Below are 25791 nucleotides of genomic sequence, written 5' to 3'. Positions count from 1 at the left end.
CATTCTGCTTCTCACTGTTGTTGTTTTGTTAGGTTTTTTTTCGGGAGATACATACTGAATACATACTGAATACAACTAACATTAAGATGGAAAGAATTGAGGCTGTGTGGGTTCCAGCCATACACACACCCCGGCTTTGTCTTGTAAATTATTATCTTCAGGTTTTGTTTTACTGTTTCTAGATTTTCATGAACTTCTCAATGTGCTATTGAAGCTGTTGATTTCAATGTTAGACTGAAGATTTAACTTTCTATGTCATGTGAAATAACACATGCATCCATGGTCTTTGGATTTCATTTGGAGATATTTGTAGAACAGTACTGCATATAGTAGTGTTTCCTATTGTGAAACTGTTTAGCTGATTAGTCCTACATGAACATAGATTTCTCAGTTTGGAGGCAGTTCACACTGTGTTTTTCAGCAATAATAGCAATGGTAAGATTACTCATTAATTTTCCTTTCACCTCTAGTATATGTAGTTCCCTCCAGTTACGTTGCTTGTAAATCTAAAGATTATATTCTGTGTTCTTCAAGTCACCCAAGGGAATTAAGATTGATACTGGTTCCAGAAAGACCCCACATGCTTTTTTATAATCATCTCCACTCTACCTCTAAATACATGGCCAGGTTAGCTGCTCCTTTGAATTTCTGTTTAATGAGTATTTTTATTGTTAAATATACCTTAACTCTTTTGCTGTGTAACAAAGGTAAGATCCCACTGAGATCGTTAAGGAAAAAAATATCTCTGAAGTAATTTTAGTGTGGTTCACTAAAATCAATAATGTGGTTATATGTTTCCAGAGTTACCATTATGAAAGACAAAGACACTAGAAAGAGCAAAGGAGTTGCCTTTATTTTGTTTTTGGATAAAGAATCTGCACAAATCTGTTCTCGGGCACTTAATAACAAACAGGTAAGTTGTGGAAAGTTTTTATGGCAACAGGGTTGGGCTTTCAGTCCCAAAACATTTACCTTTTCTTTCCAATTTTCTGTAGTTGTTTGGAAGAGTAATAAAAGCAAGTATTGCCATTGATAATGGAAGAGCAGCAGAATTCATTCGAAGGCGGAACTACTTTGATAAGTCTAAGTGTTACGAATGTGGGGTGAGTAAAACCAAAAATGTAGAGAAACGGACAAAGGCTGTGGGTTGAGATAAGAACAACTTAATAATTGAAATAATACTAAATAGTAGTAGTAATAGTAGATGGTAATGAAAGTACAAAGAGAAATAAAACCCAAGAAAGATAAGTGATGCACATGAAAACTTGCAATGACAACTTCCTATTCTTTGCTTCAAAGTATCTGCTTTTGCTATACCTTTGGAAGTTCATTATTTAGCTGGCAATAAAATAAATACAGGAAACACACTGTTTTATATAGAAATGAGTTTTAAGTTTTAATTAATTCCTAACTTTTCCTGAACACAGTAATATAGGACCATGATATTTGGATAGTATTTAATGTCCAATACAAACTTGATTTATATTCATAACACTTCTTACAGCAAAAATGTCACCTCACTCCTGTATCTTAAATTGTTAATTCTGAGCTTTCTGTCCTGTTTTGAATATAAACCATGTGTAGTGTTTTCCGTTATTGTAACCGACAAAAAAAATCGACTGTTCTTGTAGCTTGTTCTCCGTTTGCAGTTGAGCATGCATATCACCGCTAATCTCTTCATTTCCATGGCGAGCCTAGGGAAGGGTTTGTCTTCTGTGTGCTAATTCAGCATTCCATTTATCTTACTAATTGCTCCCATTTTTCCCCCCCATGAACTTCCCTCATGATACGTTTTAACGTATATTTGGTTGTAATGGCTTCTGTTAAGCAATATTTCTTTCTTTCCAAGGAAGCAGGACACTTAAGTTATGCTTGTCCTAAAAATATGCTAGGGGAGCGGGAACCACCCAAAAAAAAAGAAAAGAAGAAGAGAAAGAAAATAGTGGAGCCAGAAGAAATGTATGTATATTGATTTACATGTTACTACTTTTTTTAGGAAGTTTTTTCATACTAAACACTTAAATATCTATATTTTTTTCTCTCTCCTTGCACAATGAAGTGAGGAGGAAGAAGAAAGTGAAGAGGAAGGAGAAGACCCTGCTCTAGATAGCCTCAGCCAAGCCATAGCTTTTCAGGTACAAAATTGAAGCATGGCATATTTATTTTTATTTTTTAAATTCAACTCCCTTATTTAGCTGCTTTTCGGAAGCTCTGATATAGATGCATAGGTCTGTCTGCTCTGTAGCACTGAGTGGGCTCTGGTTTGGTAGCAGTAGTTGGTAACTATAGTTGGCTTCTTTACATTGCAGGCATGTTCAGTGGAATTTTGTTTGGGTTTCTTGCTCTTTCACTCTTGCTGTATTTGTGTGTTGCAGCGTTTTTTTCCCTTCAAGCTCCTTTGGCATTTGCTTGTGTCATCTCTGCTGTGATGCTCTGCTAGGTTTTTGCCCACAAATCCCTCTTTACTTTGTTGTCTGAGGAGACAAAAAGCCAGTCATGTATAAGTGACCAGACACATCCTCTGTCCTCACTGGAATGTCCTTCAGCATTTATTACTGGCACACTTCCTTTGCCTAGTACAGACCATTGCATTCTCTCATAGACCTCATCTCCCAAAACATACTGAATGCGTATTTTTTTATGTAGCTAGCTTATCTAACATCCGTATTACTGTCTTTATTACTTCTTTATCTCTACACCCTTTTGCTTCACAAAACAGAACAAGCCTGACCTGATATTCAAATTTCTTGGCTCCCTGGTCAACGTTGTTGCCTGTGTGTCTGTCCCTACTCAGAAAGCCCCTCAAGAGTTAATAACTTTGTTCTGAATGTGACTGTAATGAGTGCAGGACTTTTCCATGATGTAGTCCAAAAAAGTGATTCACATATTCACAATGTTCCTCCCTTTCCCCAAAAACTCCACAACTGGAAATAAAACCTATGAAGCCAGGAAACATTCTCATTTCTATTGATGCCTCACTGTCACTATCCAAAGATTTTTAACTGGTAAAAATAGGAAGCTTCTATTTAAACTATTAGTTGAATAACCTTCAGTAATAATCCCCAAAGGCACTCATTATGTGAATGAATGACTGCAAAGGACAATGGATAGAAGACTTGTTAGAAGAACAAAGCTGATTCAATAACATCAGTTTAAAACATGAGGCATTTTTTGCTTTAGATCTCAGCTAAAGAGATGTGGTTAGAATTTTTGCTTTAGATCTCCCTATATTTTTGGAAGTTTGCCATGGGCAAAATTCCTCTTTCTGAGAATACAGGATGGTCCAGGCGGCTGCTGTGGTGTAGAAGACAGCTTATATGTGAGAGCTACTTTCAGAAATGTTTCCTAGTGCTTTGATCACACAGTTTATCTGGAAATAAACCCTTTAACTTACCTAAGAATTCAGTGTATATTAAGAATTAGCATTGTTATTTGTAGTGCTCCTTAATTTTTCTTAATCCCAGCTAATACTTCTCTTTTCCTCATTACAGCAAGCCAAAATTGAGGAAGAACAACAAAGATGGACACAGACTGCAGGGGAATGTTCAATTTCAGATGATTCAAAACGTCCACGGATTAAGAAAAGTGCTTATTTCAGTGATGAGGAAGAACTTAGTGACTGAAATAATACTGTTTAAATGCATATGTAAGATATATATAGTGTACATTTTGTAAAGTGCTACAAAGTGATCTGTAATACAGGTTTGTTTTGGTGTTGAAGACAGTGAAGATCATGGGTTTTTTATTGTCCCCTTACTCTCCCATCTTTTTATATCTGTGTCTCAAAACCTTACCTTTCAAGGCAACTTTTTTAGAAAATGATGTAATTATACACTTAAATCCAGAAAAGTATCTGTGAGAATGTGTCTTGCAGTTAGTATCTAGACCCAAGTCCTAGCAGTGAAGTGTTTAATGAAAGAATTTCCCAAGGCTTTTTTCCTAAGAGGAGTTCCTCTTAGGATGACTGTTAACACCACTGATGCTTTATGTATTGGTTTGTTTGGAAGCAGTGCTTTAGTAGTACTTCAGTAGATTATGAAACTTGCATAGGGTTCCTCTGCATAGGGTTGAATTTCAGCTCTAGGCATTGTCATTTTACTCTTCATGCAGTACTGTAATAAATTATTGTCACATCAACACTGTTTCTCCTGACTGCAGTTTGCCTAACAGTAATTAGAGTTATCCACAGAGTTTTAAATACACTTGGATCTAACCTACATCGCAGCCATCTGAACCTGCTGGCAAAATCCGAAAGGCATGGTTTCCTACATGCCTGAAAAACAGCTTTCATGTGTACTTGGAACCATCATGGTGTCTTAGCAAAGTGTATTGCCACGTATTTTGCACATAAAGCTTTTCAGTCTTTCTCTTTCCTTAGATCTCTCTAGGGTTCTAGGCACGTTGTCCTGTAGCTGTGATTGTTTCCAAAACCACAGACACGTGGTGATAATGGTACCCGTTTTATACTGGTGTGTAGTATAAACTCTTCACTTTTAGGAAGCACATTATAAAATACATTCACAATTTCACACTTGGAAATAAGAGACAAGCTGGCCTCTTTCTATTTTCAGTTCTTCCTGTTAGCTCATCAGGACTTGATTTTCTTCCAAATATAGAAAATGTAAATACAAATATACCATTATGTATTCTTAATTAATACCAATTTACATTCAAATATGTAACCAGGTGCAAAGCAAAGAAACATGCACACACACCCTCTAAGCTACTATAAAGTAGTGACATTCAGAACATCATTCTGGTGTCTTCCACTGCTCCTTAAACACAAGAATTCAGAAACAAGAATGAAGTAATACAAGTTTTTTCTGTGCAAGCTCCTCAAGTCAGCAGAATGGGAAGAAGTATTGGGCTCTAGATACAGGAAGATCTTGGACTCAGTAATCTAAGGATTAATGTTTTTAAGACTGATTTTGACTTTTTGCTGAAAGTACTGTATATTAAATCTGAAGCTTCCTTCACTGAATTTCAGGAAGTTCTCTTAATACTGAAGAGCTGAGAGCTAAACTGCCAGGCATATTGTTAATAAATGACAATCATTCTACATCATGTATGTGTGCAATAATGAAGGTTGAGGAGTTCTAAACTCTACTTAGGAAGCAAGTAATGCTGCCAGCATGCTTCTTTTCTTCAAATGTTAGGTTAGGTCTCAATGGCAGTCCAAAAAAAAAAAAAAAAAAAAAAAGCAAAACAAAAGGATTATGCCACTATGTAAAATTGTAAAATTGGAGTTGGTCATCTCAAATACCATATGCAATGCTGGTTTAAAAAAGATAAAAAACTAGAATTTGACAGAGGACCAGTACTTCGGTTTGGAAATATTTGATAGCTTGTAAGAATTAAGATTTCTGTGTAGTAAATAAACAGCAAGCTTCCAACTTTTATTTCCTTACACCATGTAATGAAGTAGTGGAACTCACTGCCATGAGACTTTTTTCAGGGTCATGGGGTCAAAAGGATTTGACTTACATGTGGAACACGATATTTTAAAATGTTAAAGTCTCTGCTCAGAAATATCCTCAAATAAAAAACAAAACTGGCTTTGTTCTGACCTAATACAGTACTTTTTCCAGAGTTCCAGTAGCTGAAGCACATTGATGTATCTTTCTAGTCTGCTGCTTCTGCCTCACTGCTTTCCCCATAGGGTTTGTTTTTGTCAGCATGAAGCAGTAGCTCAGTCCAGACTATTACAACTGACCCAGTGTTGTTCCTCCATGCTCTGTTGTTCCAAGCATAAAGTCACTTGAGGTAGGTGGAAAAGAAACATAAAAATGGAAAAAGAAACAAAAAAACTGGAAAAGAAATATAAAAATGAACGTGCTTCCATGCAGAATTCGCATTTACAATTTTTTACCTTAAATCATATTCCCTTAACAGTTTTCTTAATTCTTAACTTCTGTTGATCAGCAGTGTGTGTAGTTTTTGTATTAGAAGAATGCACCTAATGCCTAAAAGAGTCTAAAGGGACTTTCAGGAATAGGATTTTTGCACTTGGCTTCCTGAATAATTTTTTAGTTTCAGTTCTTTGTTGGCAAGATAACAAAGCATTTCTAGGTGAGAAATTCAGAACACTAGCATTAGATAACTATTACATTAGATAGCATAAGTATCTGTTCTTCTTCCTTGAATACAAAGTTGTTTTCTAGAGCATCCCCAATGCAGCTGCCTCATTGTGGAAAAAAAAAATAAGGCAAAAATTTGTCAATGAAGTCTCTTTATGACTTTCAGCATGGAGGAATTTGCTCCTGTTCATGCCTACCATCTCCTACTCTAATCAGCACTGCTTCAGATTTCCACCTGAATCCCATCAGTTGTGAGGAGCAAGAGAGAGTGTTAACGAGGCTTCTAATTTAGACCAGGCCAAGAGGGTGCAATTAGCGTGCAAAGCTCAAGCAACGCAGAGGTGCTTTTGGCCGTTTGGTATCGTAAAGCAGGAACTGGGCTTGGTGGCTCTGGGCTGGACAGGTAAGACTGTATAGCCTTGTTATTGAAAGAGGGAAGAGTAGAAAATGCCTTGTAGAACACGTTCCTGTTATTGTTAGAAAAAACAGAGAGTTTTCTTCTGAGAGGTTTGTGTTCAAGCTGTTTGGGGTTATTTTTGATACTCTGAGGCCCTGCCTTAGGCTTGCAAGCTGAATTCTGGCTTTAAAGTACAAATAATATGGCTCTGATTTTAGAGAAGTTTACAATAAGTGGGAGACTTTTTTTTTAAATAACGTCAAAAACTCATATCTTTCTGTAAATACCTGCTAATTAGATTTTGTCTTTTGTATTTTCAAAACAGCTTGAAAATTGTCCAAATATGTTCTGGGTTATAAGACCTCTCATCTATTGAAATGGCTAATACAGTAGTGTCTACAAAATCACTAGGAGATGCCTTTTATCTGTCCTTGGGGAAGAAGGGATATGGAAGTGGGATAAGGATGATTAGCTTAATTGATTATAAATGGTATTACTCATACTGTGCCTGTGTAGCACTTGTTAAAACCACTGCAGTTATGAGACACAGGAGTAATTTTAGTCCATGTTTAGTAGGCTCCCACTATGTGTTTGGCACATTCAGGTTACTACTCTCAGCAGAGCAATAGAAAGGACTGTAAATATAAAGAACTATATGTACCTAAATAGGTGATCTCTGGAAGAAATTGTAAGCACTTTATCTTTGGCTTCTGGGTCACTGTGTTTTCTGTGATAGCCCTTCTTTAATCTGCAGAGATGACTGACCGTAGCATGGGAAGGTGAGCTGTGCAGGCTGTTTAAAATTTTAAAATGCCATGGTTTATATCTAGCTTTTCCAAGCAATTTAATAAGTGCTATTATGATTGTTTCTATTCTATTTTGCATGTGCAGTGTCAATATGATGATCTATTCCATCACTCTTCTGCTATTGCTCTTCTATAAAAATATTTCAAATAATACTCTTCCAAATGTACTATCTTAAAATAACTGGTATTAGATAGCTGATTGCTTCTTTTTAGTATAGATTACAAAACCATGTTTAGGTGTCCTTAAAATGCTCATCTTCAGCAGTTTTGTTTATCTTACAGATCTTAACAGGGTGATAGTTTCTTCCTGTAGCTGTAGAAGGCAATTTTAAAAAATTACTACACTGCTCCTTCTTTACAGAAAAAGGTGTAAAGTGGAGGATTTAATCACCTTTAATGTAGATGACCTTATTTCTTGTGTCTATGCTGGTATCTGTAAAACACATCCTAAGAATCATCCAGGAATAAGCTGAGGAAATAGTACATGTAAAAGAAAGCAATGTTTTTTAAGTTGAAGAATTGTACAGGTTTGAGAAATGACATTCCATCACTGTCAGGCTAACCCTGACCCTGCTGTTCATTCAGACAGACAAAATGTGTGCTTGTGCCTGCATTTAATGGATGTGACAGGTAATGCAGCAAGTAAAGAGTTGCAGAAATTGTGGCAGTAGAATGTGATAAAAGCGTGTGAAACATTTAACCAACCCAGTTAGAGAATGTGGGTCACAGTGGCTTGAAGAAATACCACAGTTACTAATACGCGAAGTTTCCTGTCTGAATAGGAGGCTCCAGAGAACCAAAAGCAACTCTGAGGTTTTAAGGTCATGATAGGCAATGGCTATAAGCCTACATCAAGATGGGCTGATCCATGAAAATTCAGTTCTATCAATATCCAGTTAAAGAGAATTAGAAGGCATCCAAATTTAGATACTGCATCAAGCTCAGTGCAGTGCAGCAAAAACTGTCACTTGGTTGCAGGAGTAAAGATGCAATATTTTAATTGCTTATGTGGAGGCAGAGGATGTAGATGTGTTCTGTTCAAAGAACAGATGTGGCTATGAAACAAGGAGGGTCCCAAAATAAAACCAAAAGGCATATTAAGGACTCTGTGGGTATCCTGTGAAGTTCCAAGGCACTAAATTGTATTTTTAGAGTGGGATAGAACTGCTTGTACCATGTTTGCTTAATTGAAGAATCAGTGTTTTAGATCTGAAAATTATGAACCTTTTGGTGGTACAAGTTTGTACTGATGTTCAAATGCTCAAGAAAGGAAGAGAAGCTACAGGAGGATACAGTTCTACAAAAGACCTCACTTGAGATGTATTTGATGTGTGAATTTGATTAGGTGGCAAAGAGCCATCTGCCCACGAAGCCTGGAGCCATGAGGGTGCATATAAAATGAAACGACTGAGCAGCATATGGCAGTTAGGAAAGATGAGAACATGCAGTACTTGGATGCACTGCTTTTGAGTTCATGAACCATGTATCTGGAATGAATAATTGTAGTCCTTGAAATTATGTTCTTTCCAAGAAAGTTTTTGAAAATTTGTCAGCTAGGTTTATTTTCTTCTGCTGCAGCATAACATTTTAAAGAGTTTTTTTACTGTGGGAGGCTTTTGCAGGAAAAGCTTAACTAAGGAAACTTGGTTAATTAAAATCTGGATCACAGTTCTGTAGCAAGGGTGGATTCTCTGTGAGTCCCAAGCCTGTGGCATCCCAGGGAATGAAGGGCTCCAGGGCCTTATTCATGTTCATATCTAATTTAGTTGAAGCTGCTGGAAAATATCCAGAATTCTCTTCAGTCACTGCAAAATTTAGGTCAAGCCCATGATTAAGTACTTGAGTTCAGGACAAAGTTGCCCTTGAAAAACTTTCACCTTTTTTTACTCTTGTCTTGTGTTAGGATGGTGGAATTTGTACTGTATTGCACACCTTTGAAATGGCATACTGGTTGACAGGAATGTACTCAGCTCTCTTGATCTGAATGTGGTAGGAGCACTGCACACAGATTACTTTGCACCTTTAATAAAGGGGCAAGGAGTAATTATTATAACAGCATTGTCTGGATGCAATTTCACTGCTTCCAGGGGATGGGAACCAGTGGAGAAGGAAAGAAGGCAAGCAGGACAAAGGATGAGTAAGCCCAATATCCATCCAGAATAAGTGTATATCAGTTATGCTAAACATTTTCAGGTTTCCTTCTACATATTCTCCACTGTACTTCAGATCAGAGTTTATGTGGATTAAATTTATGTAGTTGTCTGGAGTACGTAGATGTAATATGTCTAACTGCACAGACTTCATTTCAGTCACATAGAAGTATAAAATGGATTATATTAATGCAAATGAGGTTCACTACATCTTCATGTTGTCTTCATGCTTTAACTGGCTTTTCCTGGGGCACAGTGATACCTGTCTGTTAAAACTATTTTTTGTAAACTTTCTACATACCTTCTAACATGGGAGACTTGAACGTAGACAGCACAGTGGATTTGTGGAAATTAAGAGAATCTATTCTGGGTAGGAAAGGAAGGAGAGATTCAGATGTGACAAGAAAAAAAATAAGAAAAATAGCGGGTGAGATGGAGAATTTTGGTATAGTAGTGTTCAGCATCAGAATAAGGGACAAAAGGGTACAAAATAGGTTGACAAAAAAAAACCACCCACATACATGCCTGCAGCATTAGTTCCCCTCTATTTAAAAAAGGCTTTTATAGAAAATGAGTGATTTTGCATATTACAGTGAAAGTTTGTTTTTCACATTCAACTCTGAACTCAGTTACCTGATTTTTCTCAGGTGCTAGACTTTACAGCAGCATGGTAAACATGGATGCAACTCAGCATTTTTTTGAAAAATAAGGTCACAAATGACTTCTCAGTCTATCCTTTGTGTGACCAGTTATTGTTTAAGAGTGCTTAGTCAATAACTAACTTAAGATCTAATGATGTATCTGAAAGCTGATGTCTCTTAAACTCACTTCACTGATGTCCTGTCCTTCCTTCCCCCATGGGATTGTAATATTCAGAGCTTTCTCCAGTTTTTCCAGTTGTTGAGATGACAAAGTCTTCCTGTTAATCTTCACCAGTGATATGATTTATGCTGAGGGTTTTTTTCCTTTTTCACAACTTGCTATTCGTTCTTCTGCCAATAATGAACATTTCCTCCCTAGATTTCTGACTCTCAGATGTATAGATTTGTGTTCTGTGATTTTTTTTTTTTTTTTTTTTTTTAATGTGTGATATCCAGTGTGCAGACCAGCTTCAGGATGTCTCATTGTAACTATACTTTACCTGCAAGATGCTTTTTTTTAAAAGACAATGCTGCTTTCCAGGTATGCCCTTCATTTAGTTATTTGGTTCAATTACTTTTCCACTTGTATTGTCACCGACTAAATTTAGTGTTTAAATAAAGCCCTAGGCTTCCAACTGAAGGCGACTTTACTTGTTCATGGTTTTCCTTCAGTAAGCTGCTAGTAATGCGAGTTGTTCTGTTATCTTCTGTCTTACCTAACTCATCTATTTTTAATTAATCAAAAAAATATAAAATGTTTAAAAATGGAAACAACCCTAGCAAGCTGAAGTGAACAACTAATAAAAAAATTCATCTTATGTTTTGTTCTAAAATTACTTGTATTAATAATGAATAAGGCACAATAATTTAATTCCAAAATCTGCTGACTGGGCACTTTCCTGATGTCTCTGTTTCTCTCTCTTCCTGCAATGTATTTGGTATAGCTCCTTCACATAATATGAATGAGTTTTGAATTCACTGAGATGATTACAATATACGTGGTCACTATTAAATGAATGTAGCAAAACCAGTAATGAATCACACAGGCTAATGTTTGCTGCCACATTTGTTGACAGATATGTCATACTTGGGCTTCAGCTTATGAGAGAGGCCACGAAACTATATTTCAAATGTCTAGACATATTTCTTTGGAAAATATTCAAGTATGAGTTTCATACATGCCTCCAGTTTAAGTGATAAGTGCATTATTCATTCATAAGTTGTTTTAAAATATGTATTTTGAACCACAGCATTATGATTGGCAGTATTTCTTTATGTTGCTATCTTAAAAGGCTTATTAGATGTCCCATTGCTTTTTTTCTTCTTTTTACCCTCCTCCTTTTTAAGGGTTTCAGAGTTCATTGTGGGAATCTGCTGATGTTTGGCAGAAGATACTTTAGAATCATATCTTCAGTTCTAAAATAGAAAGCAGTATGGTGAGGAATCTCTGTAATATTTGTACATGACTTCAAAAGTCATGATTCAAAGATACTGTCTTAAGCTTATGCATTTCATCTATTTCATCTATTGTACTGCAATTCACATAGAAACAAAAATAAGCTCAATGCCCCTTTTAGTAAAAACAAGCTAACCATCAGATGGTTATTCCATATTTTGATTTATATTTCTATAGATCTGTAGTAAGGCTGTTTCCCAAATGTTCATATTTTTATTAGCACTACTACAGCTGAATAGTGGTTTAGGGAAACCGCATTTCAACTTCAATTTCAGTTATAGGAGGGAACTGAGAGACAAGGAGGAGCCTTAGTAGACTCTTATAATTTACATGGTGTGAGGAGTTTAAGAAACAGGAAAGCAAAAAGGCCACCTAGCTGAGGAGAAATGCCAGATAACTGGTCATTCACTTGTACTGGTTTCCCAGCCTACTTGTCTCATCCAGAGACAGTAGCTCATGTGTCACTTAGTAAAATTGTCATTGATACCATTAATTTTCAAATAGAGTCACAACAGAACTGAAGCAGTGAGAAATGAGAAGTTGGAGCTCATGGGAAGTGGTTTAGAGCAAAACAGGCAGTTCTTTAAAAAAGCAGTGATAAAGGCATTATTGCCAACTACTTCAAGGTGGAATAAAATTAGGAGTGAGCTACGAGATCAGCTTATGAAATCTTCAACGATCATTAAAAAAGAGGGGCAGAACCTTGACCAGCTTGCTAGGTATAATTAGCACAAGAACACAGAGGCAAAATCAAAAGACCAGCCAATCGATCAAGAAACAATTATGTATGTTGTGTAAAAATTGAAAAACAAGGAGTATGTTAATAAGGTAAAACCAAGGAGCAAATTGATCCACCCTTCAACAGGGAGGAGTCTTTAGTGCAGCAGCTGAAAAGGCTGAGGTGTTTCATCCTTGGCAGAATGGGCCCTCCCTACCAAAGCCAACTGCAATGCTAGTAACAACCCATCAGAGTGAAAGCTACAGCTGGGAAAGAAAGGGGTAGGGAATGCTTCAGTTGGTTAGATGTTGTTAAAGAGGTTGGGCCTTGCAGAGTACATAGAGAACCTAGGCAATTTTAGGAGCTGTCTATGAGAATTTGCATTTACAAGTATACACACAGATTCTGGCTTTAAAAAGTGGGAGCTGAGGAATTTCAGACTCGTGATTAAAAAAAAATCTGGGAACAAAATTTTCAAGGAAAGATGTGAGATGTAAAACACAATTAATATAGACTCTAGTCAATCTAATGCCTTTCTGTACAAGGTTGTAGCTCTTACATGAGAAAGAGAGTGGTAGATGCCATTTATCTTGACTTTGTTAGGATTTGTGCTATTGTGATATAGTAACAATATAAATGCTACTACTGCGACCCAAGTGAAAAATCTGGGGGGAAACTGCCTTCAGCGCTTTGCAGACAAAGTGATGTGATGTACTGAGTGTGATGTGATGTGCAGAGATGTGTCATGAATGAGATACTGTTTTATAGTCTCTTTAAAACCTTGGATGGTGGAATGGAAAATATGCTTGTGAAAACTTGTGAATAATGAGCATCATAGGACACCAGCTGTCTTGGCTTTTCATCTGATACTGATGAATATTGAATGGGCATAAGAATAGTTCTTCCTTTCCTGATTGCTCCTGAGCTAATCCTTTACCTCCAATGACCTCTGCAAGTGCCTTCTGCTCTGCACGTGCTTCCATGCTGGCATAGGCTGCATCAGCTGAACTGATCTGTGCTCAAGGCTTATGTGTCCTTGTCCTATGGGGAAAATAGCAAGATGACTGATAGCTATACAGAATATTTTAATAAAGGTTTTCCAGACGAAAATGAGACTGAAACCCCTAAATCTGGTTTTGCACACCTGACCATTTTTTTCCTGTGTGATCTAAGTGTTCAGGAGATTCTGTATCTCTGTCCCAGAGAATGGTAGAACAGATTGGTTGATGAACACTTTAACATTTCAGAAAGAGAGCCTTTAAAGCTCACTTTAAAGTGAGCTGGGTGGGGTGAGTTGCTTAGGTTTGTGGCAGGGGGCTGGTTGTTTGGGAGGAGTGTTTTGTTTGTATTTTTTTTATTTTCAAAGCTGTTGTCTAGCAAAACAAGACTCTCTTTTCCTTGGAGGCAAGTTATAAGATCTTCAGAGGCCGTAATTGTCCTCTGTCTTTCAAGGTTATGTTAAAGCCTAGGGCCTTAGACTGCATTTTCCACAATCCCAAAACATTCCATTATGCCTCTAGCTGTGATGCTCCTCTTAAGTATCAATGACCTGCCATCACTATAAATACCACATTTATAAAACACTTCAGTGTTCTTAGATTGAGGGCAACGCTCTCTTTGCCTGGGCTTATGCTCATTTACAGTAGGCCACTGGTGTTCTGGTGAAGTGTTTGGGGAAGACATTTGTTGCCAATGTAGTAAATGCCAAAGCTGAAATCCATACTTTCAGGGCCTGTTTGTGTTAAGCCCCTTCAGTCTGTCAACATGAAGTTTATCAGCATGTGGGAGAAAGTAAAAATGAGGAAAAAAACTCTTGAGCACAAACCAGTGACAGAACTGAAAAAAGGGGGCTCCTTAAGTATCTTCTATGTTCTTACATTTTATAACTTTTCTTTAGTTGGAAAGAGAGTCTTGAGTGGGATCATCATTTAAAGAGGAGGCAGCTGCAAGTAATTTCCATTAGATACCAAGAGACAGTAAACCTGGGTGAAGTGTTTGACTTGTTCATTCCAAAATTGTATGATACTATCGAGCCCTACTCACTGGCAACCTAGACACTCTCATTATGTACAGAAACATGGTGCTAAATAACAATGTGCTAAGATGAGAAGAGTCAATGCTTTAACTGTTTTGCAGCCCTCCACGTGTGTTTGCAGAGAAGCAAGACGAAAACTTCTAGGTCCTGCTTTGATAGACCACGGCTTATAATTGTTATAGAAACATATTATAATATTGGCTTTTCTCAAATATTAAAATGGATTTTATATGTTATAAAAATATAGTTTTTATTTCTGTTGTTAATTAAACTTAGACATAGTCACGAAGTAGCTATGCTTGTGTTAAAATGCCTGCTTGGATGGGATAGCATCCAATGAACATAGGATGAGGACACTTACTACAGATATGCCAACTATCAGCACTCACCATCTGAAGACAGTGTGGGCCAAGGCCCAAAATGGAAGTGATAAGGAGAAGGAGCCAAAACCACGGTCAAGGAACATGCATGCTCTAAAAAGGCAGATCCCAAGCAGGGGCCGTGTAAAATAGTGCCCGGGCTATGTAAACTAGTTTGTGGACGTGCATAAGGGTCTGTGGATATACAAGAGGCTGATGTAAGGGAAAACGTATTTAAGGAGTATCCCCGAAGGTGACAGTGTGGTCTTGGCTGAGTGCCGAGGTGCACCCGGTCATAATAACCTTTGCTCTGTTGTCCTTGTCTCCTACTGTCCTTTATTAAACTTTTTACATTTTCACAGGCGAGTGAATGTGTTTTTCACATAATTATAGTCACGTTGCATGGGAACGTGGGCACACTGCCGGCTAGATTAGAGAAAGAGGCAGACAAGAGCAAAGCATCCCTGTTACAGTTTCTCCCTAAGTGTGCTAACTTGCGACTATTTTAGAAATTTGGATGAGAATGTGTCCATGCTTTTTCTCATTTCCTCATTTTTATAGCTCTGAAAGTACCGGTGGTTCTGCTTTGTTTCGCTTCTAGTAAACTCTTCTTTTGCTTGTCCTTTATTTACTTCCACAGGGATCATTTTACTGCGCTGTATCCCTTTTCTCCCTTTGCCTCAACCCGCGCTCTGGCCCCCCTTCAGCGCCGTCTCCAGCTCCCTGCCTGGAGGCAGCGCCTGTCCTTATCGCCTCTTCTTCCCTGACACAAGCGACAAGCTCGATGACACACAGTTTCCTGCTTAGAAGCAGGCTGTTCCCCGCCGGCTTTTATTTATTGGATAGCCCTCTTTCACAACAGTGCTCCACCGCTTAGTTGACGCCGCAGGGAGGGAGCTCGAGGCGCGGTTCACAGCGGAGGGGCAGAGCCGTGGGTGGGCCGCGGGCTCCTGCCCCGCGCTGGCAGACGCCATGGCGCTGCGGCCTGCCGGGGCCGCGGCGAGGCGCAGGGCCCGGCTCGTCAGCGCCTGGCTCCCCGCAGAATGCTGCAGCTACACACTACACCACGCTGATGGGCTATACAGCCCCTCCAGGAGCTGAGGTGTTCCCCAAAGGGGTGCAGTGCTTGTTGACGGGTCTCATGAGGCCAGCCCAGCTGCCTATTTTTTCCAGTTTTCAGTGATCACTTACACTTGACTTCAGTGATACCAGAAATTAGGTAACTGTTTTGGAGTAGAAACTGCACATGCTGAGGCACCTTAGTGGCCAAGACGTTTTCTTGAGAATGAATTCTTTTAGTTTAGTGTTCAATTTGACCCAGAACATAGTTTAGTTGCCTAATAGATTTACTTAGGTCTAGGCATGATTATTAACTCAAAAGCAAGAACTGCACAGTTTACTTCTTACAGAGTTACTGAGCTCCTTGGAGAGGTACTAGTCCATTTTAATTTCACGGTAGAACACATTTTCTTTCCCAAATGTTGAACTCAGTTTTGAATCTGCCAGGCCTTTTCCAGATGATAGGCCAATGCACCTAACAGTGCAGATAACAATTAGCCACAAAAAGACCAGCTAATATGCTGCCTCCCAAACGATGTTGCTTCTATCCGTAACCTCCTCAGAGAGAGTGAGAAAGATTAAAACATACTGCAATTTCACCCAGGTGTCCTACTCCATACTGATATTACCCAAGACAGCAAGAAATAAAAGGGGGAAATGCTGAATATGCACTTCTGAGTGATGAATGCCCTAGAGCAACAGAAACACAAGGTAGGTCCCCCAGGAGAGAAGTAGGATTAATGATCTTGATTGTTTTATAATGATCTCTGGTATGTTTTTCCTGTCATAAGGGGAAAAAACGCTATTTGCTACAAAAAAAAAAAATACTGTACAGCCTACCTCGTGCTAAAAGACAAGGGCATGAAGTATAAATAACTCAGTGAGAGAATAATTACAGACAGAGTCCTCCATAGTTTCACTCAGGAATTTGTTTGTGACAGTTTAAGAAAAAAAAAAAGTTAAAAATCCCACCAAAACAAACTCACATTTAATTTGAAGGAATTCTCACGTGTATTTCATTTCACAAGTGCATAGACTGTGTCTCCAGCTGAGGAATGAAAAGCAAACTAAAGAACTCAAAAAGAGTAGGAAGTAGCTTATGTTACCTTATAACAATATATTTTCTTTAATAGAAAAATTGTGGTCAACACATTCTTCTCTAGGAATGGTTCATGCTGCTCTTAATCTTGTACAAATGTGGGCTGCCACCAAAGATGGCAGCCCTTCTGTCTTCATGTCCCCACTCCCAAGTGTGTTCCTGTTCTTTTCCTTGCCAGACATCAAGGGATTATGCAACTTCAGGGTGAATCAGCCTCTCTGATCCAACAGAAAATAAACAGGTTTTTAGTAGGGTAGTTAGCTTTGGGGTTGCCCAAGAGATCCGAGCCTGAGATAGGTGGGGAGGATGGGGAAGAGACTGGTGGGTGTGTGGGGGTGACCTCATTGCTTCCATCAGCTTTAACTGGAGCAGCATTTTTGACTGCACTCTTAGTCAGTTTCAAAACTGCAAAAGCACACAGGGAGAGTTGTTCTCTATCAATATGCTACTGGACCAGCAGTAATGATTGGGGGGCGGAGGAGTTGACAATAAATGTGATGGAAGAGGCAGAATTCTGAAGGGTTTGAATCCTAAAGCATGTGGGATATTTGAAGAATGGGAAACCTCTAGCTCAGCTTTTTTAGAAGAACAGAAGGAACCAGGCTCATGCATCTTCCATTATATAGTGACTGATGAGAGTTTTTACTGAAGAAATTAAAATATCCTTCAGGTTCAACCAAAAATACTGTTTCCTCAGTTGCTTCTGTTCAGATATTTGCTACTGATCACAATCTGGTGCATGATGTGCTATGAAAGGTGGAGGCAGAATAAAATGCCATGCTGAATAATTGATCACCACCCCTCCAGGCTATGTCTATGGCTGAATACATATGCTGGTTAGGATGACTGTGTCCCTAGTTATTGCTCTTAATTGACAAACACCTGATCTGAATTAAAATAGTATTTTTAAAGACATCTTATTTATGTCAGAAGGTCTTTTTACAGTGTTTCACTTTTGAGTGTGTTTTTCTGATTAAATGCAGGCACCTTTTGGCCCTTTAATTGTAGAGACATTTAGAAATTCATTATGTATTTTTTTAAAACAGTAGTGTAAATATTGATCACACAAAATCAGTGGAAAACCTCCTGTTCACCTTCCCACTGTACTTCTTTGTTCAATGTCTGTTGCTACCAAGTAGTTATAATTTGCTCATCTTCTTAACAGGAATTAGGGGGTGAAATAAAAGCCTATATCAAGGCCCTGTATCTCATTCACAAAGGAAACACAAAACAGTAAAGAGACTGAAGGCTAGACAAGAGTGTTGCTGAACTCAGTATGTGGTAGAGATTTCCCACCTTTAAGTCAATTCTAGAAATTTCTTGGCCTTTCACAAGAATCACAGTAGGATAACAAATTTTATCTGAAAATAGCTCTGAGTCCTAAACAATGAAAAATTTTAATGCAGCTGATATTATGCACGTTGCCTTCTGAAATTTACTTCATATTCCGGAAGAAGAGAAAAAAAAATCAAAGGAAAATTAAAAAAGCAAACAAAGAAAACAACAACAACAAAAAACCCTGAAGGAGTTAAGAGAGTTGGAAAAAGGGCAGAATTAGTACCAAAAGATGCCACTGTATGGGCGCTCTCTTCTCATCTTTTTTTGCAACATCTCAGTTTTCTCAGTGTTGCATCTTCTGGAGTGCAGAGCGTCTGCCTCTTAGTGGCCTTAGACCATTCTCTTACCTGTTCACCTTTGGGACAATAATGGTTATTTGAAGGCAGCTGCCTAGATTTTTCCCCATGTGACTGTTCACACAGTCACACCCAAGCTTGGTTATGTTTGTTTTATATTTGCTATGATAAACTGATTTACTGTTTTCTATATAAATTGTTCAACATGATCTTGTAAGTCTAGAGTTAACATGATTTAAAGTCACATTTCATCATTAATAACTTTTTTCTGTCTTTTTCAAGACATTTTTACTTTTCTTTCAGGTCATGCGTGTACTGCATGTTACCCTCTGCATTACAGGAATATTAATAAGGATATAAGGGCCAAGGTGAATGTTAGAAAGTATGAATGTTAGAAAGTAGCAAATTTAAGATCCCCTTGTTAATCTTTTTTCATCTGTATTCTGCACTGAAGCAGATGGAGATCCCACAGAGGAACAATACATGCTGATACTGCATACTGCACTTTGCACAGGGGACTGAGTCAAGGTCACCTGGCATCTCATGATTTTTGGGTGGCTGACTTTGCTACCCACATAGCAGACTTTCTAAGTAGATTTCTTGCATCTTAAAAAAAAAAAAAAAAAAAAAAAACAAAAAAAAAAAAACCCAAACAACAACAACAAACTTTTTAAAGAAGATACAAACATGTATGTGTGTCCCACGTTATGTACAGGTGTACTTTTCCAGATCCAGCTGTGCTGGGTGAAGAGTTATTCTCCCTGCAGTTCATAGTCATCCACCCCTTCCCCAGGAAATGTTCCTGCTGCCTGGTACCCACTGGCCGAGCCTGCTGTCCACCTCCAAGGTTAGAATGAAATGGTTCCAGGTTAGACAGGGTGAGCAGGAGGCTTCATTCACCTGCTTCATTCAGGTTGAAATGGTTAGAGGAAAGTAAGGCTTCCCAGGAGGTTCATAACTCTCTCATCAGACCCTGAGAAATGCTACCCATGAACTGATTCTTCCTGACAGAGGAGGATAAAATTGTGCCAGTGTGCTGTTTGCAAAGAGGCATTTCCAGAGTGCTCTTCTGCCAACACCTTAGCAGCCCAAACAGAAGGACAGTGGACATTTTGTTCTGTCCCTAAAGCTATATTAGATGGTCTTGTGACAGAGAAAAGGCCTTTCCCTGGAAAATACAACAAACTTTATATAAATTGTACATCTTCTCAAATAAAGAGGATTATTTTTGAGGGCAAAAAAGAACAAAAATCTAAGCAAACCTGTCTGAATTCTCTGCTTTGATCAGGAGATTGGACCAGAAACCTCTTGAGATCCTTCTAACTTGAATTATCCTGTGATATTTTTTTTTAAGTAAAAATAACCAGCTGTAGCTGGTTATAGCTGTCACTAAAGCTATCAATTGAATGCAAATAATTCTTTGGGGAGGGTTCCCATTACAGTTGAGACAATAGGATGCCAGGTTGTTCATGGAGGGATGGTTTCCACTCTGCCAGTCTCTCTGGTTCTTCTAACTGCTCACATGGTCCCAAAATTTTTGGGATCTGCTGGCTGAGCTGGTAGAAAACTACCTCATGAGCTGACCTGGCTGACCCATGGATTAGACAGTGAAAAAAATGGGAAAAGGTGGGGCCACGCAGCCAGAAAAAAATCCTGCAAAAGCAGGGCCTTAGCTTCTAGCATTAGCAAGTTGTGAGATAGTACAGTTTTATTCTTGTAAGTTAATGTGGATGCATCTACTCACTGTCTGGGTCAGTTCTCCCATTATCATGTTTAATTATGTCATACAGCCTCTGATCCTTTAGGACTGCAACCCCGTGATGTAAGCTGGTCTCTGTGCCTCTGTCTTGCAATGTGCAGGTTGAGAGCTCAGGTTGTGAGTGCCAGGAATCAAGTCGTGTCTCTGTGAAGTACCACTTATGTCTCTGCTATTAAATAAGTGATAAACTACAAAGAGCTTTTCACTTCCCAGTAAGTTGCCTGTTTGGAGACTTTTCTGTCTTTTGATCATAGGTCAGATTCATCCTTTTTGTTGTTGGAACAATTTGGTTTTTTTGACTGATTTTCAGTGCAAACTCCAATGCTATCCTTTTGCTGAGGTTACCTATATTTATGTTGCTGGCTTGTGTGCAATGAAGCCTAGAAAGAACAGGCCAGCTCTCTCCTCCCTGCCTCTGGTTGCAAGCTCCTGCTGTTTCCAGTCAAATAGCTGTGGCCTGAGCTGGACTAGCTCACAGATCAGAGCAGAGAAAATGAACTCTGCAGTAAACCCAGCGGAGAGGTTACAGTCAGCCTGGCAAGGTGATCCAGCTCCCCCTGCCCTGCCCTGTCCCTGAGGCAGCCAATGCATGATGGAGACAGGAGCAGACCACTGGGCAGGGAAAGGGAACGCTCCCTTGAGCGGCAGCCTACAATTAGCTTGCAAAAAGGGATTGTGAAATGGCATGATCAGTTACCGTCTGCTCTTCAGAAGTACTTGCATTAAAATTTCTCTTTGGGTGATTTTGCACATAGAAATATTCTATGAGAAATTTCCTGTGAAGATGCAGAGCCAATAAGACGCTCTATCATAACTTCTTCGTCAAACAAATGTAACAGGAAAGAATGATTATTTAAAAATATTATTTCATTTGGCAGAGAACAAAACCAAGCCAGAGAATATTTTATACTCCATCAGTTAAATATTTACAATAGCAAAGTGAAGTGGTGGTTTTCTTTTTAGCTTTCGGCAGCAAGTGCAATGATTAGCTACACATGAAGTCAGTGTGAATGAATAATAGTATTTTTAAGAAGCTGTCAGAGGCTTATCTCACAGCTGGTATCTATTAATACAGTGAGTGATTTCTAACATAGATAGACTCCAAATTTAACACGATCCATTAATGAAGACTGTGAAGTGCTATAATTATATCAGAATACTTTGGCTGTTAATAAACAAGTCACTCTTAATGTATGTATTCACATCCATTAATGCAGGTTTCTAAACAGAGAAGCTGTAAATTTGGGGGGTTTTGATACAACTTAATCTATACGTCGTTTAACATAATCAAAAAAAACCCCTAACAATTTGTCTATTATTTCCACATTGGCAATTTTTGTGGAAACTGACCAATTTGATGTGGCTCTTTTTTCTAGCAAAGTTTTCATGTTAATACGTGCTTTCCCCATGACTCCTCAGGCTTCTCAGAAGTGGCACAATTATTCCAGACTCAGCAGCAATAAATTCCAAATTATCCTCTAGCTTGTTTTTGTACACCCACGGAAAACAACTTCCCTGCGGTTATTCTCAGAAGACTTGAGATTCCATCTGCTTACTTTATTTCAGGTGGAAAAGGAAACCCAAAGATAAAACTGACAAGTCTGCATCCATTTAAATCTCTTCAAAATCCAGAGTGAGTGCTTGGATTTAAGCAGAGTCACTGAAGATTTACAGTGGCAGGCAGACAAGAACTCGGAGAACTCCAGGGCTGATTTAGGAACACATGTAAACAACCTCAAAGCAAATTTAAAGAAGAGTCTACTTGTGCCCACTGTTTATTTCAGTGTAAACACATAAAGCTATCTTGAAATACAGTCTGTGAATCAATTCAGGCAGTAAATTTGATCCTGTCAACTACCAAAAGAAGGATTCTCAGCTGGCTCACTGAGGGAATATAGCAGACTAAGGTCCAGTGATCAGCTCCTAGTTGAGTGTCAAACCAGGCTGGAGTAAGGGAGAATGTTGCCATGATTCTGAGAATTTATGTGTTGTGAGGACAGCTACAAAAAATTCAAACAACCTAGTGTATTACTACTTTTACAGCTACTCTGATTCTTATACTTCTGTTTGGTTTCAAACACAAAGAATGACTCTGAAATCACATCTGTATAAAATATTTAATGTGCAACAGGAAAAAAGATACAGCTGCTGTATTATACCTCTGTATAATCTTTGCTTGTTTTTGTTTGTTTGTTTTAAGTATCTACTAATGGAAATTAGAAGCTGGTACTTTTTTCCAAGAAAATAAAAAACTAATCTGATATACTTTGTACATAAAATATCTTGGATCATAGAAGACTCATGTCCTCCTAAATGGGTAGGAGGTCTGAAACTGGGTTCTCCAGTACTATAGGAGGCCAAGATTACAAACATGTGAAGTAGGCAATGCTAGCACAGTGCTGGGCTCTCCTTGATATGCATTTTCCACTCCCACTGTCCCTGGAGGGGACATGAACCTGTAACTCTATACCTAAGGGAGACTTGGGGTTGAAACTGAGGACCCAGCACCATGGGTGGCTGACATAAGAAAACTGTGGAGAGACCAATGTTAGTGCATTACTGTGCTCCCCTTGCTATGCTTTTTACAGCCCCAGTGTCCATAGAGTGTAAACATTGTAGTTCTCTGAACCCTTATCCTAACTCTAATTGTGGCTTTTGGTTGAGACCCTATGCTGAGACCCACGTACCATGGATGACTGAGTTAAGAAACAGGTAAGAAATGTCAGTGTTTGTGCTGTCCTGTGCTCTCCTTGGCATGCCTTTTCAAGCCTCGGTGTCCCTGTTGTGGTAGGCTTTGTGGTTCTCTGAACCCTTATCCTAACTCTAATTGTGGCTTTTGGTTGAGACTGAGGTCTCAGGTACCATGGCTGGCCCAGACCAGAAAGATATGTGGAGAGAGCAATGTTGGTGCAGTGCATGATCTCCTTGCCTCGCCTTTTTCAGCGGAATCCCGGGGACTGTTTTCTTTCGGGTTCTCTGAACCCTAGCCCTACCTCTTTACCCTAAAGGCAGCTTGGGGTTGAGGCCAATGTACCAGGTACAATGAGTGGCCCAGATTAGAAAATGTGGAAGGAGCAGTGTAAGTGCAGTGTCCTGCTCACCATGGTATCCCTTTTCAAGCTCCAGTGTCTATGGAGCTGTATGCCTGCTGGTTGTTAAACCTTGGAGTTTAGGACGAAGGTTCCAAGTTCCATGAGTGGCCCAGGTAAGAATGATTCCTTCAGGAAGAAGGAATATTTCTGTAATGCTGTGTTCTCCTTGGCATGCCTTTTCCAGGCCCAGTGTCCCTGGAGCTGTAGGCTCTGGGTCTTTCTGAACCTTCTTCCTTGCTAATTAAAACTGAAACATACCACACAGTAAAAGTAAAGTTTCACCCAGACCCTCTTATGGAACTTATTGTGTCTCTTGCTTTTAATTCCCTAGCTTTCCCACTGTCCATGTACAGCTGTGACATGCTCATATGATCACTGATGTTCCTGCTGTTCATCTTTATATGGGTAACATTAGCTTTACAATACTTCCATCTTTGATAACACTGGAAACAGACATTTTAAGGTTGCTTCTGAGCTCAGAGGTTTTGTATAGCAACACCATTCATCAGCACATCTAAGACACTGTGATTCAACTGGCCAGAAATAATTCTTCCAAGCTCTTTACTGAGGACTTCATACTGAAATGGCAACATGCTGTTAGAGATCATCCTAACTATGCCTACTATGACAACCCTTTCTTACAACTTTTGAACAACATCAGAGAAAGCTTATATAATCTGTAAAATCATCACCACAGGCAAATTATTTTTTTCTCCCAGTTCCAGACTTTCAATGTACTGTAAGGAACATAGAGTACTGGTGTGATTTCAGTATGTGTCTTCATATAGAGATCTGAGAGAATGATTCAAAACTTCTTTGCTTTGTACATATCAAAGTTCAAGATCCTTTTGTGTGGATTGTAGGATGCATCACTAAGGATGTGTCATAGGCTGCATCACCTATCTGTCAAGTACAGCACTTTTTCTGACAATTTACTGATAAAATGCTTTAATTTTTAGAATAGAAAGCATAAAAACCTAAACCAGTCACTTCAGAAATGTGTCATTTGCCAGTCTTTTATCCCACATCTCTGCTAGAACCATACAACAATTAAGGCTGGAAAAGACCTCCAAGATCATCAAGTCCAACCATCACCTAGCATCACAACAAATTCACCACCAACCCATGTCCTCGAGCTGTATCCACATGGGTTTTTTGAAAATTTTTAGGATGGTGATCCTACCACTTTCCTGAGTAGGCTGTTCCAATGCTTGACAACCATTTCTATGAAGAAATTTCTCCAAATATCTATTCTAAACTTTCCTCTTCCCTGTTGCAACTTGAGGCCATTTCCTGTTGTTCCATTTCTTGACAGAGGGGAGAAGAGGCTGAACCCCCCACATCACCACAGCCTCCTTTGAGGCAGTTGTAGAGTGTGATAAGGTTTCCCCTAAGCCTCCTTTTTTCCAGGATAAACATCCCCAGCTCCCTCAGCTGCCTCTCATTTGAGTTGAGTTCCAGACTCTTCACCAGCTGTATAGACACACTCCAACGTCCTTGTTCTAGTGAGAGGCCCAGAACTGGACACACTGCTCAAGGTGTGACTTCACCAGTGCTGAGTACAAGGGTAAAATCAGTGCCCTGGTCCTGCTGGCCACACAATTCCTGATACAGGCCAAGTGCCATTGGCCTTCTTGGCCACCTGAGCACACACTGGCTCATGTTCAGCTGCTGTCATCCAGCATCCCCAAGTCCTTTTCCTATGAACAGCTTTCCACCCACTCTTCCCTCAGCTTGCAGCACTGCTTGAGGTTATTGTGACCCAAGTGCAGGACCAAGCACTTTGCCTTGTTGAGTCTTATCCAACTGGCCTTGGCCTGTTGATCTGGCCTGTCCTGATCCCTTGGCAGGGCCTTCTTACCCTCCAGTAGATGAACGCTTCCACCAAGCTTGGTGTCATCTGCAAACTGACTGAGAATGCATTTGATCCGCTCGTCCAGATCATCAATTAAGGTATTAAACAATGAAGATATTAAACTGGACTGTCCCCAGTACTGAGCCCTGGAGAACCCCTCTGGTGACTGGCTGCCAGCTGGATGCAGCTCCATTCGCTATCACTCTGGGCCTGGCCATCCAGCCAGTTTTTTTACCCAGCACCTATCCACACCATGGGAAGCCAGTTTCCCTAGGAGAATGCGGTGGGAAATGGTGTCAAATGCTTTACTAAAAGTTTAGGTAGACAACATCTGCAGCCTAAGACCTGGCTGCATGTTTTTGTGGAGCTCTGTCTGGACTGCCACATCCTTTCTGGTGCGTGCAGAGGATGCGACTTTTTTCTTTGTTATTTTGTTCAATAATGTGAAAACATAGGAGCATTCAAACTTTCCCTAGTGTTAAATCTCCTGAAATGTCACATGTAGGCCTCATATGGAGGACATACATTGATGGTATGGTATTAACAACTGCTATGGAAGCTGCTATAGGCAATAAGCAGGTGCAGATCTATACCTTAGTGTATATATGCATCTCTGTATAGATGTAGCTATACACCTATACCTGGAGATAACAG

The 25791-nt window shown here is 39.2% G+C and overlaps 1 protein-coding gene across 4 annotated transcripts in view; it reads left to right on the top strand.

Annotated features, from left to right (window-relative positions):
- ZCRB1 (zinc finger CCHC-type and RNA binding motif containing 1) overlaps positions 1-25791 on the top strand; it is a 290430-nt gene that overhangs the window by 6390 nt on the left and 258249 nt on the right. For 3 of the 4 annotated variants that reach the window (XM_068190024.1, XM_068190027.1, XM_068190028.1), the window contains exons 4-8: positions 802-913; positions 996-1103; positions 1850-1959; positions 2060-2135; positions 3492-4137. In XM_068190024.1, coding sequence (XP_068046125.1) covers positions 802-913; positions 996-1103; positions 1850-1959; positions 2060-2135; positions 3492-3623 — 538 coding nt within the window. In that variant the 3' untranslated portion in view covers positions 3624-4137. Of the gene's footprint in view, positions 1-801; positions 914-995; positions 1104-1849; positions 1960-2059; positions 2136-3491; positions 4138-25791 lie in introns of those variants that run through there. The other variant, XM_068190026.1, reaches the window with a different exon arrangement.

Source organism: Anomalospiza imberbis, chromosome 5 (assembly GCF_031753505.1).
Source record: "Anomalospiza imberbis isolate Cuckoo-Finch-1a 21T00152 chromosome 5, ASM3175350v1, whole genome shotgun sequence".
In the NCBI taxonomy this organism is placed as follows: domain Eukaryota; kingdom Metazoa; phylum Chordata; class Aves; order Passeriformes; family Viduidae; genus Anomalospiza; species Anomalospiza imberbis.
This window is presented reverse-complemented; position numbering and strand designations above follow the sequence as displayed.